At 42.5% G+C, this 17,613-nt stretch overlaps 1 protein-coding gene across 3 annotated transcripts in view; it reads right to left on the bottom strand.

Annotated features, from left to right (window-relative positions):
* The window catches only part of LOC141170712 (beta-1,4-galactosyltransferase 1-like), a 551,684-nt gene that overhangs the window by 23,223 nt on the left and 510,848 nt on the right, over positions 1-17,613 (bottom strand). For all 3 annotated transcript variants that reach the window (XM_073655180.1, XM_073655178.1, XM_073655179.1), the window contains one exon: positions 12,078-12,182. In XM_073655180.1, the coding sequence (XP_073511281.1) occupies positions 12,078-12,182 (105 nt within the window). The remainder of the gene's footprint in view (positions 1-12,077; positions 12,183-17,613) is intronic.

The raw sequence follows: 17,613 nt of genomic DNA on the forward strand, positions 1-17,613 counted from the left end.
CTTGATTCACTGGTCCCTTCGAAGTCCTCAGGCAAATTAACCCTGTGGCCTACAAATTAAAACTCCTGGCCACCCTACGGATTCCCAAATCCTTCCACGTATCTCTCCTCAAACCCGTTGTCTTTAACTCTTTTTCCAATAATCCAGGTGCTCCTCCTGCTCCGGTTTCCGCTGATGACGTCTTTGAGGTAGAGAGTATTCTGGCCTCCAAGAGGGTAAGAGGAAAGACCTTTTTTCTGGTAGATTGGAGGGGGTTTGGTCCTGAGGAGAGAACTTGGGAACCCAGGGAGAACATCAACGCCTCGCTTCTCCTTGAAAAATTTCTTTCTGGCCAAAAAAAGAGGGGGCCTAAAGGGGGGGGGGTACTGTAGCATCGGCGTCTCTGCCCCGTACTAGGCAGAGATGCCGTCCCTCTCACCTCCCCGCTCCTGGCGTCCTCCAGCACTTCTCTCCCCGCTGCTTCCGGCACGCGCTCCTTCCCCAGCAGTGTGCTTAGGGCACGCGCGCGCGCGCTCCCCCTCTCTTAAAGGGACCTCGCGCGCCGTCCTAAGGAGTCCCCGGCCAATTGCCGGAGGACTTCCCATATATAAGGCACCTCCTCCAAAATGGAGGTGCCCGAGCAATGTTGTTGCAAAGCCTTCACTCTGCTTCAGCCCTCAGGTCCCGTTACCAGTTACCAGCCAGTTACCTGCCAGATTCCTGCTTGATACCTGCCTGATATCCGTTTACCTGCTTGCTAGCCTGCGGTCCGACGGTCTGCCTTCCGACACCTGTCAGTCTGTCTATGGACCAGCCTGTCCGCTCACCTGGGAGCGCTCATCTGCTACCTGCCTGCTAGCCTACCTGGAGGCTCCGCCGTCACTTGCCGTGACCACCTGCCTGTCCAGAGACTCTTGCCTGCTCACCTGGGAGCGCTCATCTGCTACCTGCCTGCTAGCCTACCTGGAGGCTCCGCCGTCACTTGCCGTGACCACCTGCCTGTCCAGAGACTCTTGCCTGCTCACCTGGGAGTGCTCACCTGCTACCTGTCTGTTAGCCTACCTGGAGACTCCGCCGTCACTTGCCGTGACCACCTGCCCGTCCAGAGACTCTCGCCCGCTCACCTGGGAGCGCTCACCAGCCACATGCCTGCTGTCCTTCTACCCAGAGACTGTCCCTGTCACTTGCCGTGAGTACACGTCCTACTACCCAGAGACTGTCCCTGTCACTTGCCGTGACTACCTGCCCCTCTACCCAGAGACTGTCCCTGTCACTTGCCGTGACTACCTGCCCCTCTACCCAGAGACTGTCCCTGTCACTTGCCGTGACTACCTGCCCGTCTTCCCTGGGAGCCACCCGCTTCCTTACAAGGACTGCCCCCTTGTATAGTTGCACAGAGGTTCCACCTCCCAGACCCGTTACACCCTCATGTGTGCCCAAACAGTAGTCCCCACCCCCATATTGGGTATTGGCGTGCTCAGGAGAAATTGCACAACAAATTTTGGGGTTCATTTTCTCCTGTTCCCCTTGAAAAAAATAAAATAATTGGGGTCTAAATTATTATTTTTGTGAAAAAAAGTTAAATGTTCATATTTTCCTTCCACATTGCTTCAGTTCTTGTGCAGCACCTGAAGGGTTAATATACATCTTGAATGTGGTTTTGAGCACCTTGAGAGGTGCAGTTTTTAGAAGGGTGTCAATTTGGGTATTTTTTGTCATATATGCACCTCAAAGTCACTTCAAATGTAATGTGGTCCCTTAAAAAATTGGGTTTATAAATTTTGCTAGAAAAATGAGAAATCGTTGGTCAAATTTTAACCCTTATAACTTCCTAACACAAAAAATATTTTTCACAAATTGTGTTGTAAAGTAGACATGTGAGAAATGTTATTTATTAACTATTTTGTGTCACATAACTCTCTTTCTAAATTTTCACCAAATTTCCAATTTTTTCACAAATAAACTCAAGTCTTACTGAACAAATTCTACCACTATCATGAAGTACTATATGTCATGAGAAAACATTCTCAGATTCAGTGGGATTTGTTGAAGCATTACAAAGTTATTACCACATAAATTGTACAAAACTGTACAGAATTGTACAATTTTAGGTCAATTAGGATTACCATAATTTTTTATAGGAAAATAATTTTGGTGAGTCCCGAACATAATTAAAATCCTCAATTTATTTCAAAATAATTTAAAAGATCATACAGGTTGGGAATACATCTGAACGCGTTGGCTTTTTGCCAGAAACACGTTGAGATGTATTCCCAACCTGTATGATCTTTTAAATTATTTTGAAAAAAATTGAGGATTTTAATTATTTTTGGGACTCACCAAAATTATTTTCCTATGTGAAGCCGTAAGTCACGGCTACTAGTTGGAGACCCACAATATTGTAAGACGGACTGAGTCATATAAATAGGACACGGTGAGGCTGCTTTTTTTGTTTATTCACCTCATAATTTTTTATATTTGCCAAATGCCAGAGTAATGAGAGAGAGAGAATGTTTTAAGGCATTTTTATTACTTACTGCAAAGTCAAAAGTTTACATACAATAAGATTACATACTATGCCTTTAAACAATTCTGCTAAAAAATGGAAGCTGGCAAGTTTAGGCGGGCTGTGCTGCAGGAAAGAAGATGCTTGGGATTCCAAGATGGTTTTTATTAATACCAACGCGCTTCTGCACCAGATCGGCACCTTTCTCAAGGTATAAAAACCTTTTTATACCTTGAGAAAGGCACCCGTCCAGCGCAGAAACGCGTTGGTATTAATAAAAACCATCTTGGAATCCCAAGCCTCTTCTTTCCCGCCTAAACGTGCCAGCTTCCATTTTTTGCCATTACCTCTGGAACAACCATTTCCTCCAGCCACAGGGCAGCAGCAGCTGCTTTTGATGCATTTATAGGTGTTGTGCCTGCACACAACACCTTTAGGTGAGTGCTACCATTGATTATACCTACTCCTTGCCAGACGGTATTGCCCTATTTTGTGTGCACTTTTGTCCCTCTCCAGAGCTTCTCTCTTTAAACAATTCTGTACTTCCCAAATGATGATGTCATGTGTTTGGAAGCTTCTGATAGATTTTTTGGCAAGATCTGAGTTAATTACAGACACATCTGTGGATGTATTTTAATGGACACCTGAACACACTGCTTCTTTGTGTAACATCATGGGAAAGTTTAAAGCAATCAGTCAAGATATCAGGAAGAGAATTGTGGACTTGCACAAGTCTGGCTCATCCTTGGGTACATTTTCAAGATACCTGAAGGTGCCTCGTTCATCTGTACAAACAATTATACGCAAGTATAAACAAGATGGTAATGTCCAGCCATCATACCGCTCAGGAAGGAGACGGGTTGTGTCCCAGAGATAAATGTACTTTGGTCCGACATGTGCATATCAAACCAAGGACAAAAGCAAATAACCTTATGAAGATGATGGAGGAAGCTGGTAAGATTGAGTCAGTAGCCACAGTAAAACGAGTACTGTGCCAACATGGGCTGAAAGGCCACTGTGTCTGGAAGAAGTCATTACTCCAAAAGAAACATAAAAAAACAGATTAATGTTTGCAAATGCACACAGGAACAAAGACCTTAATTTTTGGAGACTTGTCCTGTGGTCTGTTGAAACTAAAATTTTACTTTTTGGGCATAATGACCATCGTTACATTTGGAGGAAAAAGGAGAAGCTTCGATGTTAGAACCTTGCTCTTAGTTTTTTTTTCCTTTGCTGGTCACATGACCTTGTTGGCCTATTTAATCCTGCTCCGCCCTTCTGGCTTTGCTGGACTTCATTGTATATCTACTTTCTAGCTAGCCTGTGCTCTGTGTCTTGCTCTGTTAGTTTGCTTGGTCTACTGACCTCTATGTTCTATATATTTTGTTTGTTCGTCTGTCTGCTACTATTTCTGTTAGGAGGTGTCCCATATTCCTCCCAGTCCTTAGTACTTGTAGGGATTCCTCCCCCACATCTATAGGTCTCCGTACAGACTAGCTTAGGACTTTAGCAGGTCTGATCGCAGGATCAGGTTCCCTGTTACATCGTAGGGATTAAGCTGAGTTCTATCGTAGGGACAGATCTCCTCTCTTTCCTTAGCTCTGATAGCAGAACATAACATTGGAAGCCTAAGAACACCATCCAAACTGTGAAACACGGGGGAGGCAGCATCAAGTTATGGGGTTGTTTTGCTGCAGGAGGGACTGGTGCGCTTCACAAAATAGATGGCATCAAGAGAGAAGAAGATTATTTGGCAATACTGAAGCAACAGCTCAAGACATCAGCCAGAAAGTTAAAGCTTAGGTGGAAAATGGTCTTCCAAATGGACAATGACCCGAAACATACTGCCAAAATGGTAACAAAGTGGCTTAAGGATAACAAAGTCAATGTTTTGGAGTGGCCATCACAAAGCCCTCATCTCAATCCTATTGAAAATTTATGGGCAAAGCTGAAAAGGCAGTGCGAGCAAGGCGACCTAGAAACCTGGATCAGTTAAACCAGTTTTGCCAGGAGAAATGGGCCCAAATTCCGACCAACTATTGTGAGAAGCTTGTGGAAGGATATCCCAAATGTTTGACCCAAGTCATTCAGTTTAAGGGCAATGGTACCAAATACTAATGAAATGTATGTAAACTTTTGACTTTGCAGTAAGTAATAAAAATGCCTTAAAACATTCTCTCTCTCTCTCATTATTCTGGCTTTTGGCAAATATTAAAAATTATGGTAATCCTAATTGACCTAAAACGGGAAAGGTTTATTCTGATTTCATGTCAGATATTGAAAAAACATGCATATGTGTCTTTTTATATAGTGTATGTAAACTTCTGGTTTCAACTGTATGTGCAACACGGCTTTGTGAATGAGTCCTAGAATGTATAGCGGAAAAATTCTCAAAACAATTTAAACTCTATTTTGGGACCCCTACTCGCATTCCGTACTTCTCTCTGCTTTACAATATTATGAAAGGTGATATATACTGTACATCCTGACATTTTTTTAACGCCTTAGTAATGGAGCAAATTTTGATTTTAAAGGAGTTCTCCAAGAATGATATAAAATGGAGCCCCTTATATAATTCAAACGTCAGCCTATCCTAGTCACATGTCAGTATGGTCTGCAGACTGAAGACACACAGCTCCCGAGACCTGTGTATCCTCTCAACTGACAAGAGCTGTATCACACATACAGTCAGCTACCAGAAATAGAGCTATGATGTGTGAAGAAAGGTTTTAAGTCATGTTCTTCTTCAGGAGATCTTGAAGTCCATCCTCTTCTGTCAGTCTTACAGCTTTATATCAGTGTAGGATTCTGACTGTGCTCAACTAACTAACAAACAAATATTGAGGAGGATGAACCTGGAGATAACTCAACTTTGTGCTCAGTGACAAAGAGATATATTTCTTCACATATTACAGCCCTGGTCCTGGCCGCCAACAGCTCTTGTCAATTGACACACAGGTCTCTGGAGCTTTATATCTTCAGTTTGCAGGCTGTTCTAAGATGTGACCACGATCGGCTGCAGTTTGAATTATATCAGGAATGCCATTTTATCATTCTCGAAGAACACTATTAACGACAAAATCCAATTTTTCAAGTCTGTGCCACTTGATGAGGTAATATTTCTAGAATATTTGAACATATCCCATAAATTTTGAGATTTTTTTGCGACACATTGTATTTTATATGACTAGCAAATTAAGGTCGATACGTTTTGTGTTTTTTTTAATGAACATAAAATTTGACAATTTTTTTTAGAAAAGTTAAAAATTTTCACATTTTAAATGTTTCCAATCTTAAATCAGCTAGATGTGCCAAACAAACTAGTTAACCGCTTCGCGACGCCCCACTGTAAATAAACGTCGGTGCTTGCTGGGCTCTGTGCAGCGCCGACGTTTAAAAACGGTGGGTGGTCCCGCAGCGATCAGGACCCCCAGGGTCCTGCAAGCGCTGCAGTACCGGTTCAGAGCGACAGCTCTGACATGTGGCATCATGGGGACTTGATTGGATCAGGTCCCCATGATGTTAACCTGTTCCTATCTTCTAGATGCCGCGATCCATAGCGATCGCGGCATTTAAAAGATAGTGACAGCTGGTGGTCGGCGATCGGGACCCCCCACATACCTTAGCAGCGGCGGGGATCCCGGTGCTGTGACCTCTGACATCATGGAGACCTGATTGGCTCAGGTTTCGATGATGTCAGCGTCACACCAGCCAATCAGAGAGATCACTAGGGAAGTTTGTTTTAGCAACAAACTTTCCCGGGCGATCTGCCTGATAAATACACTGTTTCTCCTCCAATCTCAGTGAGAGAGCAGAGGAGAAACAGTGTGACAAGAGCTGTCAGCCTTGCCACTGTAAAAGTGAAAAAAAAAAATCAAAAAAGAAAGTAAGGTTAGGGTTAGTCAATCCTGTCAGATCAGTCAGTCCTGTCAGATCAGTCAGTCCTGTCAGTCAGTCAGTCCTGTCAGATCAGTCAGTCCTGTCAGTCAGTCAGTCCTGTCAGATCAGTCAGTCCTGTCAGTCAGTCTGTCCTGTAAGATCAGTCAGTCCTGTCAGTCCTGTCAGTCAGTCCTGCCAGTCAGTCAGTCCGGTCAGTCCAGTCCGGTCAGTCCAGTCCGGTCAGTCCGGTCCGTTCAGTCCGGTCCGTTCAGTCCAGTCAAAAAATATAAAAATAAAATGGCCCGTCAGACTTATACCGCAGAGGAGGTGTATGCCCTGCTATGTTCTGACACTGATGACAGTGCAATCTCAGATGGAGATATGGATTTTGAGGGCTTTAGTAGCGGCGACACTGAGTGCTTAGAAATGAGCAGTGATTCTGGTCCATCCTCAAGCCCAAGGACCAGTACAGCAATAGGGGCAAATATCCCTACTGGAGAAACGTCTCCAAATCAGGGAACACTGCCCAGTACAAGCGCTGTCCCTGCTACTAGTGAATTGGCGCACGCCAGTGTACAAGGGGCTTTGCCACATGATCTAGCATTTCCCAGATGGGAGGCTTCGGATTCGACTGCTCCATTCAGCCCTGATTTCAACGCCATTCCTGGTATAAATGTGGAGGTGGAAGATTTTGGACCAATTCATTTTTTTTATTTGTTTTTTGCAGACAGCTTGCTAGAGCATATTGTCGTGCAAACAAATTTATACGCATCCCAATTCATAAGCCCGAATCCCCGATGTTACTATGCTAGGGCAAATTTATGGACACCAACTAATGTCCCGGAAATAAAAAAATTTTTAGGACTTACATTTGCCATGGGGCTTGTTAAAAAACCGAGCATTCGATCCTACTGGTCCAACCACCCTGTTCAAGCCACCCCTATGTTTTCAGTCGTTCTTACTAGGACCTGTTATGAAATGCTCATGCGGTTTTGGCATTTTAACGACAATAGTCAATGCCTGCCCAGAAATGCCCCAGAACATGACAGGTTATATAAAATTAGACCCATCATTGAAAATTTGTCAGAAAAATTCTTAAGGCTCTACACCCCAACACAAAATATTTCTATAGATGAGTCCCTTGTAAAATTCAAAGGAAGACTGCACCTCAAGCAATTTATCCCATCTAAAAGGGCAAGGTTTGGAATAAAGATCTATAAAATGTGAAAAGTTCAACAGGATACACATCCACTTTTCGCATATATGAGGGGAAAGATAGCCAACTAAACCCACCAGGATGCCCTACTTATCTGGGGACATCTGGAAAAATTGTTTGGGAGCTGATAAGTCCATTTTTTCCAAAAGGCTAAAATCTATATGTGGACAATTATTACATACCCCTATTTAAAAGTCTGGTTGAACACAACATCGGGGCTTGTGGGACCATCCGTAAAAACCGTCAGGGGTCTCCACAACCATTGGTCAACCAAAAGTTTCAAAAGGGGCAGTCAGGGGCTGTATGCAACGGAGAGCTGCTTGCCCTGAAATATAGGGATAAGAGGGATATTTTTGTCCTCAGCTCGATCCACACAGATGCCACAAGGGCCACTGTAGAACTAGGATCCACCACTCCGAAGCAAAAACCTGTGTCAGTCATTGACTACAACAAACACATGGGGGGTGTGGACCTTGCAGACCAGGTTCTACAGCCATACCAGGTATCAAGAAAGTCCTATACCTGGTATAAAAAGTTGGTTATTTATTTGTTTCAGGTGGCCACATACAATTCTTTTGTGTTGTACAAAAAAGCAGGAAATTCCGATCCTTTTCTTGATTATCAAGAAAAGGTAATTGAAAATCTTGTTTTTCAAAGTGTTAGCCCCGCTCATCCATTAGAATCTGAGGATGTGAAAAGACTCACTGAGCGACATTTTATTGCACTTATTCCAGCAACGGAAACAAGAAGGAACCGCCAGAAAAGATGTCGTGTATGTACTAAGAGAGGAATGAGGCGTGATACCCGCTACTATTGCCCACAATGCCCATCATTGCCAGCCTTATGCGTCACTGACTGCTTTAAAATCTTCCACACAGAACCACGTTTTTAAACTGTAAAAATGTATCCCAATTTGTCATTCAAACATTTGGTTCATTTAGTGAATGACACATTCGAGTAGAGCTCACTTAATTTCCAGGGGGTTGCTTCTGGAAATCATCCATTTAGTTAAAATGGTCACTAAACCCATAGATGAATTCCCAGAGGGGTGTCATTTCCAAAATGGGGTCACTTCAGGGGGGATTCTTTAGTTCTGGTACTTAGCGCCTCTGAAAAGTGCAAGAACAGCAGAATCCCCCCTGAAGTGACCTCATTTTGGAAATGACACCTCTCTGGGAATTCATCTATGGGTTTAGTGACCATTTACCTATCTATTTATTTTCCCACCACTAGATTAATTTATACAGAGGAGTAGATTGTAAAATTCGGTCACTTGTTGGGGATTTCCTCTGTTTAGGCACCTCAGGGGCTCTCCAAATGCAACATGGCGTCCACTATCGATTCCAGTCAAATTTCCATTCCAAAAGTCAAATGGCGCTCCTTACCTTCTGAGCCATGCCGTGCGCCCAAACAGTGGCTTTGCACCACATATGGGGTATCAGCGTGCTCAGGAGAAATTGCACAACACATTTTGGGGTCCATTTTTTCTGGCTGCCCTTGTGAAAATTAAAAATTTGAGGCTAAAGTAGCAGTTTTGTGTTAAAAATGTGTTTTTTTATTTTCACACTTCAACATTATAAAATTCTGTGAAGCCCCTGGGGGTTCAAGGTGCTCACCACACATCTAGATAAGTTCCTTGAGGGGTCTAGTTTCCAAAATGGGGTCACTTGTTGGGGGTTTCCTCTGTTTAGGCACCTCAGGGGCTCTCCAAATGCAACATAGCGTCCGCTATCGATTCCAGTCAAATTTCCATTCCAAAAGACAAATGGCGCTCCTTACCTTCCGAGCCATGCCGTGCGCCCAAACAGTGGCTTTGCACCACATATGGGGTATCAGCGTGCTCAGGATAAATTGCACAACACATTTTGAAGTCCATTTTTTCTGGCTGCCCTTGTGAAAATTAAAAATTTGAGGTTAAAGTAGCAGTTTTGTGAAAAAAAGTTAAATGTTCATTGTTTTCTTCCACATTCCAAAAATTCCTGTGAAGCACCTGAAGGGTTAATAAACTTCTTGAATGTTGTTTTGAGCACCTTGAGGGGTGCAGTTTTTATAATGGTATCACTTTTGGGATATGTTCTGTCATAAAGGCCCCTCAAAGTCACTTAAAATAAGATGTGGTCCCTAAAAAAATGTTTTTGTAAATTTTGTTGTAAAAATGAGAAATCGCTGGTCAACTTTTAACCCTTATAGCTTCCTAACAAAAAAAAATTTGGTTCCAAAATTGTGCTGATGTGAAGTAGACATGTGGGAAATGTTGTTTATTAACTATTTTGTGTGACATATCTCAATGATTTAAGGGCATGAAAATTCAAAGTTTGAAAATTGCAAAATTTTCAAAATTTTCGCCAAATTTCCGATTTTTTCACAAATAAATGCAAGTGATATCGAAGAAATTTTACCACTATCATGAAGTACAATATGTCACGAAAAAACATTCTCAGAATCAGGGGAATCCGTTGAAGCGTTCCAGAGTAATTACCTCATAAATTGACAGTGGTCAGAATTGAAAAAATTGGCCCGGTCACGAAGGCAAAAACAGGCTCTGGTGCGAAGTGGTTAATAAACAATATTTTCTGCATATTTACTTTATATCAGTGTCAATTTTCCATCATCCTTTTATTAGGTTAGGATGTTAGAAAGGTTTAAATTTAGCAGCATTTTTCATTTTTCAAGGAAATTTACAAATCCAATTTTTTTATGGACTTATTCAGTATAGAAGTGACTTTATTTTTATAATAGCTATTAAAGGGAATCTGTCAGCAGTTTTTTGATACCTCATCTGAGAGCAGTCTGGTAGACAAAGAGACCATGAATCTAACAATGTATCACTTAGATTACTGGGTGCAGTGGTTCTGACACAATCATAATTTTTACATTAAGCAATGCAGCAGAGCTAACCCCGCCCACCCCAGACTCTGTATGTATAATGTCTATAGACAGTGAGCTGCTGATCACAGAAGGGCCATCTCAGACTTCCAGGCACACACTGCTGTGGTCCCAGCAATGATAAGTTCCTGGTGCTAAAACAATCAATACAAGTAAACAAAAGTAAGGAGCTTGATAAGAAAGGATCATGGAAATCTGTGTTTTAACCCCTACCTCATGGTGTCTTCAGATTACATAGCAAAAACCTGATGACAGATTCCCTTTAATAACGTCAAACAGCAAAAATCGAAGCACTCATGGCTTCGGAAAGGCTCCCAGTTGGAAGAGCCAAAAAGGCCCGTATACATGAGAGAATAAAGACCACAGTTTTTCAATATCTCAAGTCTGGAGTGCTGCTGTATGTATAAGGAGGATACTGGGTCGTTACCCTGAGGCTTCCACCCTTTTGCTATATCAATTTTGTATAGTGCTGCTTTCCTTGAGAATATTAATAAAACATAAGAAGAATATCCATAGTGCTATCCAAAACATACTCAAATCAATAAATCAGTATCTTACTGTCATTGAATCAGTTAATCACGGCAATGATCTACCTCAGCAGGGCAACAAGTGGTAAATGGAGCAATATTTTTACCTATTTGAACATATCCAGGTATGATCTGTTTTCCCAAAACTACTTGCACAAAGGCATAGGATGGTTTTTAAGGTAAAAATTCCCTCAAAATGTAAATGCTTCAAATATTGAAAAAAAATGAAGGAAAAACGCAGCTGTATTTACAGGATATCATTGCAGTATTTCATTGCGTAAACGGGGCATTGCTAACAGTGAACTATACAAGAATATCCCCAGAACAGACTGACATGCTGTGAATTTCAAATGGAAAGCACTAGTCAATTTACATTGCAGATTTTTTTATGCATAATGGGATTGAGATTTAAATAAATCTCACTCAGGGTATGTGCACACTATGTCGATGAGAACACGCTCAAGAGAACGAACATATACATTCCTACATAAAAACGACTTGCTGTTCATATGTTCAGGTTTTTGAGTGTCTTTTAAAGGTTTCAAGTTTCTAAAAACGCCAAGCTGTTAAAAAGAAATGACATATTCAATCTTTTATTGTTTTCTGCTCTGAAAATGCTCTTTACTTTGTAATATAAGTCAATGTGAAAGCTCAAAAGATGCCTGGAAGATGATTGGATGTCTTTTGGAGAATTTTGCCATCGGATTTGCTTAAAAAATTGCCACTGGTTTCTTCATTATTCAATGAAGTGAAAGAAACAAGCAGAAAATGACAGTAAAACGATGTCACAAAAACCATGGGAAGCGCTCCCTTTGTGGGAACTTACCCAAAAAATAACTAATACGGAAGTATAATTTGTTTTTCAAAATAATATTACCAGCAAAACTTAAATTGCTTTCCTAATGAAAAATGTTTACCTGAAAGATATGCATTATTGGAAGGGATGAAACAGTTCCAAAATGTTTTTTTTCCCTTTTGTTATCTCAAAAAATGCTGATAGTACTTTTTTAAAACCAATAATATAATACACTAGTTAAAATTGTACCGAATTCTTTAGTTATTTTTCTTTTAAATTTAAACAAACCTTTTTCGATTTCGCTCGTTACCAGTGTCTCTTTTGTGTAGAATTGCTTTTGCTTTTGAAATATTTTGATCACGTCGTTCAATCTTCATCCCTGCAGCAATTACCCTGAATAAAAAAAATGGAAAATTAGTTATTTTAACCTGTACTTGGGCAGTGCATCTCTGATTTAACAGTAATGCCTGAGAATGGGTCTTGAGATGCTACTTCGAAATATTGCTCTGGAATTTTAAAGCGAATCTGCCACCATTCCTGACATATCTATTCTAGTAACTACTTGTGGTTTTCATGAAAAACCGTGGCTGGGACATCTTTTCTTTCAACTCTGCATTGTGTTGTTCCTCTGTTATTCTTCCACTTTTATGACACAATTGACACCTGTTTGATACAAGTTGGGAACCGTCCATACACACCCCATTGACAAGGGGAAAAAAAATTCAACACTTTGTGCCCCTGTTAGCCAGGACAATTTTTGCATTTTTGACCTGTACAAATAAAATCTAAATTACAAAACAAAAAGTGGATATTGAACCCTCTATACCCATTGTGACAGAGTCACTGGTATTATATGCGAGGGGAGGTATGTGTCACTCAGGATGCTCTCCTACTGAATTTCTGCCAGCATGTTATATGCTGGGAGATTACTCTTTTAAATTGTGTGGTTTTATGGGAATGACGTAGAGATGGGAGGGAAGTCATTCCCCATACCTCCCCATCAGGGTGTGACTGAACAGGGTTTAAATGTTCAGTCAGTTTGTGGTCCTGGGTGGAGTCTGTGGTTTGGAGATTGAAGTCTCCAGGCTGTGTGTGGCTGATGCCAGAGAGCAACACCGGAGGACTGGTGTTGCTGAAACTTCACAGGACTATCTGCAGCTGGCAAAGGCCCTGCTGGCTAGAGGACTCTGCTATATTTCATCTTTTGTTTTCCTGTTAACCCCGAGAGGGACTGTTTATTTTTATGGGATGCTGCTGGAGTTTATGCCTGTGAGCGAAATACGCTCTCTTCTATGCCTTCCAAACTCCAAATTAATAAGATTTGTTTTACGATTGCTCGGGAAATCAATACAGCACAGCCCCCACTTCTCACTGCTCTCTTCCCCCTCCCCATCCCATGTAATTAGCTCTGGGAGTGGAGGTGTATTAGCAGCTCCAACAACCACATGCGTCTTTGTTATAACTGGTAGAATAGGAGCATTTGGTGAACTGAATTTAGATTTAATTGTCTTGCAATTTGAACAGTTCATTTTCCATCCCAAATTCTGTACCCTACATACTGTACATGTCCACCGTCCTGGTCAGTTATAAGGAGGTACTGTTAATTCCATCTCCTTAAGTCCGTTCAGTCCATTGTCAAAAGCACTCACACAATACTTTTACTTATAGTGGTTTTCTCACAGTTTCTGCACTAATTACTTCCAGAGCCAACATTCTTTAACTGCTCAGCCTTCTCCCTGAACACATACAGAAGGAGAGTGATGGGGTGCTACGCCAGATGACCTGGCCTCCACAGTCACCAGATCTGAACCCAATTGAGATGGATTGGGGTGAGCTGGACCGCAGAGTGAAGGCAAAAGGGCCAACAAGTGCTAAGCATCTCTGGGAACTCCTTCAAGATTGTTGGAAGACCATTTCCGGTGACTACCTCTTGAAGCTCATCAAGAGAATGCCAAGAATGTGCAAAGCAGTCATCAAAGTAAAAGGTGGCTACTTTGAAGAACCTAGAATATAAGACATATTTTCAGTTGTTTCACACTTTTTTTGTTAAGTATATAATTCCACATGTGTTAATTCATAGTTTTGATGCCTTCAGTGTGAATGTACAATTTTCAAAGTCATGAAAATACAGAAAAATCTGTAAATGAGAAGGTGTGTCCAAACTTTTGGTCTGTACTGTATATATAGAAAGTGTTGCATCTCTATAAGGTGAACACTTGCTATGTGCAATACTGTATACTGTCGCTAGATGGTACTCTTTTCAGTTTCCTATTCACCACTATATAGCACAGCGTGGTTCAGAAAATCAATCAATCTGATTTTTTCGTGAACACTTCCGTGATCTCGTTAAAACCCTGTGGCTTCAGAGTGTTCAATTTATATATCCAATAAACCTCTTTACGGTTTAAGGATTGGGCTTTGTTAGTGTTCTTGATAGAGAAATGCTCAATGGGTGATATCTTTAAACTCCCAGTCTTTTCCGTAGTGTGTAAACATGTGTCTAGATCAGTGTTTCCCAAGCCCCATCCTCACGGCCCCCCACAGGTCATGTTTTCAGGATCTCCTTAGTATTGTACAGGTGAGAGAATTCCTGATGCCTTGATGATACTTCAATCACCTGTGTAATACTAAGGAGATCCTGAAAACATGACCTGTGGGGGGCTGTGAGGATGGGGTTTGGGAAACACTGGTCTAGATAGACCATGATTATGAAAGCCAATGGTCACATTGTGTCTATGAAAATTGAACCTTTTATGCAGGGGCTGAGTGGTCCTGCCAACATATTGTTTCGGGCAACTACACTCAATAACATAAATGACAAAATCAGTTTCACAGGTCATGTGGCTTGTGATTTTAAAATTCTCTCCAGTGGCCACTGAAGAGAAACTGTCGATATTATGTGTTATAGATTTACAACACATGCAAAGGATGTTCCCTAGCTATTTTATTTTCATTATCAAAAAATGACAGTAGTTTTTCCCAAAATTCATTATTAATCCATTTTAACTATTGTTTTGTTGTATGCATCTAATTCTTGCAGACAATTTTTATAAGGGTTTGCCAATCGTGTATGTAATAATTTTTTATCTTGTAAGAAGAATATAGGTTCTTAGAAGGCATTTTACACACACAACAGGGCATGTGGTTTGATAGCCCAGCGGTCTATGTCCATACAACCCTTTCACTAGAGAAAAAATAATGGTTAACAGGTTCAATCCCAGTCAGAATTAGTAAGTTTTATTAAGGTATATATTCACAAACAAAGAAATAAGTACACGGGGTTGCTTAATAATTGCATTCAATATTGATAACAAATATGTAATAACTCTGATGTTTGATAACAACAATATAAACATAGTGCTATAGAGCTATAGTTTGGTGATAGGTTTTTTACCTGATGAAGTGGACAGGACGTCCATGAAAAGCATTGTTTTTTAAGCCATTGAATAAAAGATGTAACCTTATCCATTGGTATCATCATCTGTACACGGAGGAGCGCGGACTGTACTCACACCATCATATCTTATACTACGCACTATTGGATTACCCGCAGAACTTCCTGGATTTATTTTTAATTAATAAAAGAGGGAGTGTGAGGGAGTCTTAATTCAAATAAAGTATTTTTTCCTGTGTGTCTATGTTTTTTTAACTATTTACTTACCAGGTAAGTAATGGGGGGTATCTGATAGACGCTGCCCCATTACTAACCTTTGGGCTTGATGCCAGCAGACACCAGGGCAAGCGGGAAAAGCCGGGCAAAGCGCCAGAATTGGTGCATCTAATGGATGTTCCTTTTCTGGGATGGCTGCGGGCTGCTATTTGGGATAGGGAGGGCCAAATATCCATGGACCTTCCCTGCCTGAGATTACCAGCCTCCAACTGTCTACTTTACCGTGGCTGGTTATCAAAAATGGGGGGACCCCACGCTGTTTTTTTTTAAATTTATTTAAATAATTAAAAAAAAACAGCGTGGGGCCCCTCTAATTTTGATAACTGTAGCATCGGCGTCTCTGCCCCTTGCTAGGCAGAGGCGCCGTCCCTCTCACCTCCCCGCTTCTGGCGCGGCGTCCTCCAGCGCTTCTCTCCCCACTGCTTCCGGCACGCGCTCCTTCCCTGGCAGTGTGCTTAGGGCGCGCGCGCTCTCCCCCTCTCTTAAAGGGACCGCGCGTGCCGTCCTAAGGAGTCCCCGGCCAATTGCCGTTGGACCTCCCATATATAAGGCACCTCCTCCAAAATGGAGGTGCCCGAGCAATGTTGTTTGCACTGTGTCTCACCTGTGCTTCAGCCCTCAGGTTCCGCTGCTAGCCTGACTTCTCGTCCTGCCTGCCAGCCTGTTACTTGCCTTGTCCGCCAGACCGCTCACCTGGGAGCGTCTACTAGTTACCTGCTTGTGACCTGCCTGTCACCTGCCTCATCTGTCAGACCGCTCACCTGGGAGCGTCCACCAGTTATCTGCCTGTTACCTGCCTGTCACCTGCCTCGTCTGTCTGACCGCTCACCTGGGAGCGTCCATCAGTTACCCGCCTGTTACCTGCTGTCTCCGTCAGCTCGCTCACCTGGGAGCGCCCGCCAGTTACCTGTCAGGTATCCGCCTCGCCTGTCTACCCAGAGACTGTCCCCGTCACTTGCCGTGACAACCTGCCTGTCTACCCTGAGACTGTCCCCATCACTTGCTGTGACCACCTGCCTGTCTACCCAGAGACTGTCCCCGTCACTTGCTGTGACCACCTGCCTGTCTACCCAGAGACTGTCCCCGTCACTTGTTGTGGCTGCCTGCTTGCCTTCCCTGGGAGTCTCCCGCTTCCTTACAAGGACTTCCCCCTTGTATTGCAGCTCAGAGGTTCCACCTCCTGGAACCGTAACAATAACCAGCCAAGATGAAGCAGACAGCTGAGGGCTGCAGTGCACAGCTGTCTGCTTTACCTGCACTTGTTATCAAAAATAGGGTGAACTCCATTGTGTTTTTTTTTTCATTATAATTTTTTTTCCCTCACATGGTGCACCGGCCAATTACAGCCATGCCAAAACTTGGCATGGCTGTGATGGTGCTGGAAGTGCCCACAGCGGAAAAGCTTGCTGATTGGCTGCGCTGCATCCTTTCAATAAGTTTTATTAGTTTACCCAACCCTAACAGTAACACGGACGTACAGTAAGAAATCCGTGTTAGGGGTTTGGTACCAAACACTAGATGTCTGGTACGAACACCAAACTTTACAGTTTGGGTTCGCTCATCCTTATTCCTGTTCTCTCTAGATCTATAAGCTTCTAGTAAGAGATCAGGAAGGTTGAGAATTTATTAGTTTTGTTTCCTGGATAAACAAAGTCTAAAGAGCCACCCAGTTTAATTTGTATAGTAGATTAAATAGTCTGACTTTTATTGTTCAGCTCTAGTGTTCCACCTACCTCTTCCAGTGACCACTCAAGAGCAGTGTCCTTTCTTTAGTTCAGATAATAGATTGTTCAGACCTGCATATAATCAGTCCATGTGCTGTCCATATGGAGCAAGGATTGCACACAGAGAGTACTGTGGTGCCCCTGCGGGTTCAGTCGCCACAGAGGTACTGCATCTCACCCAGAGGTGTGGTACCCCACTCTCAGGTAAGGAGGGAGTGCTACCCGGGACCCACCCACCTACATCCAACACTACACCACTCCAGACCAGCAGGAGGGGCAAGATGAACTTATCCACTGCTGAGCCCTGTCCCTGGTTGGAAGGGGGGGAACCAAGAGAGAGGGAACCATGTAGTGGGTGTGGGTGGAGGAAGTAGATCAGGGGAGCACCGTCAGAAAGAGTATAAGACGAAGGGGAACCATCTAGAATTAG

The sequence above is a fragment of the Phyllobates terribilis genome, unplaced genomic scaffold, assembly GCF_046119375.1.
Source record: "Phyllobates terribilis strain yellow unplaced genomic scaffold, ASM4611937v1 Scaffold_1__5_contigs__length_1240528914, whole genome shotgun sequence".
In the NCBI taxonomy this organism is placed as follows: Eukaryota; Metazoa; Chordata; class Amphibia; order Anura; family Dendrobatidae; genus Phyllobates; species Phyllobates terribilis.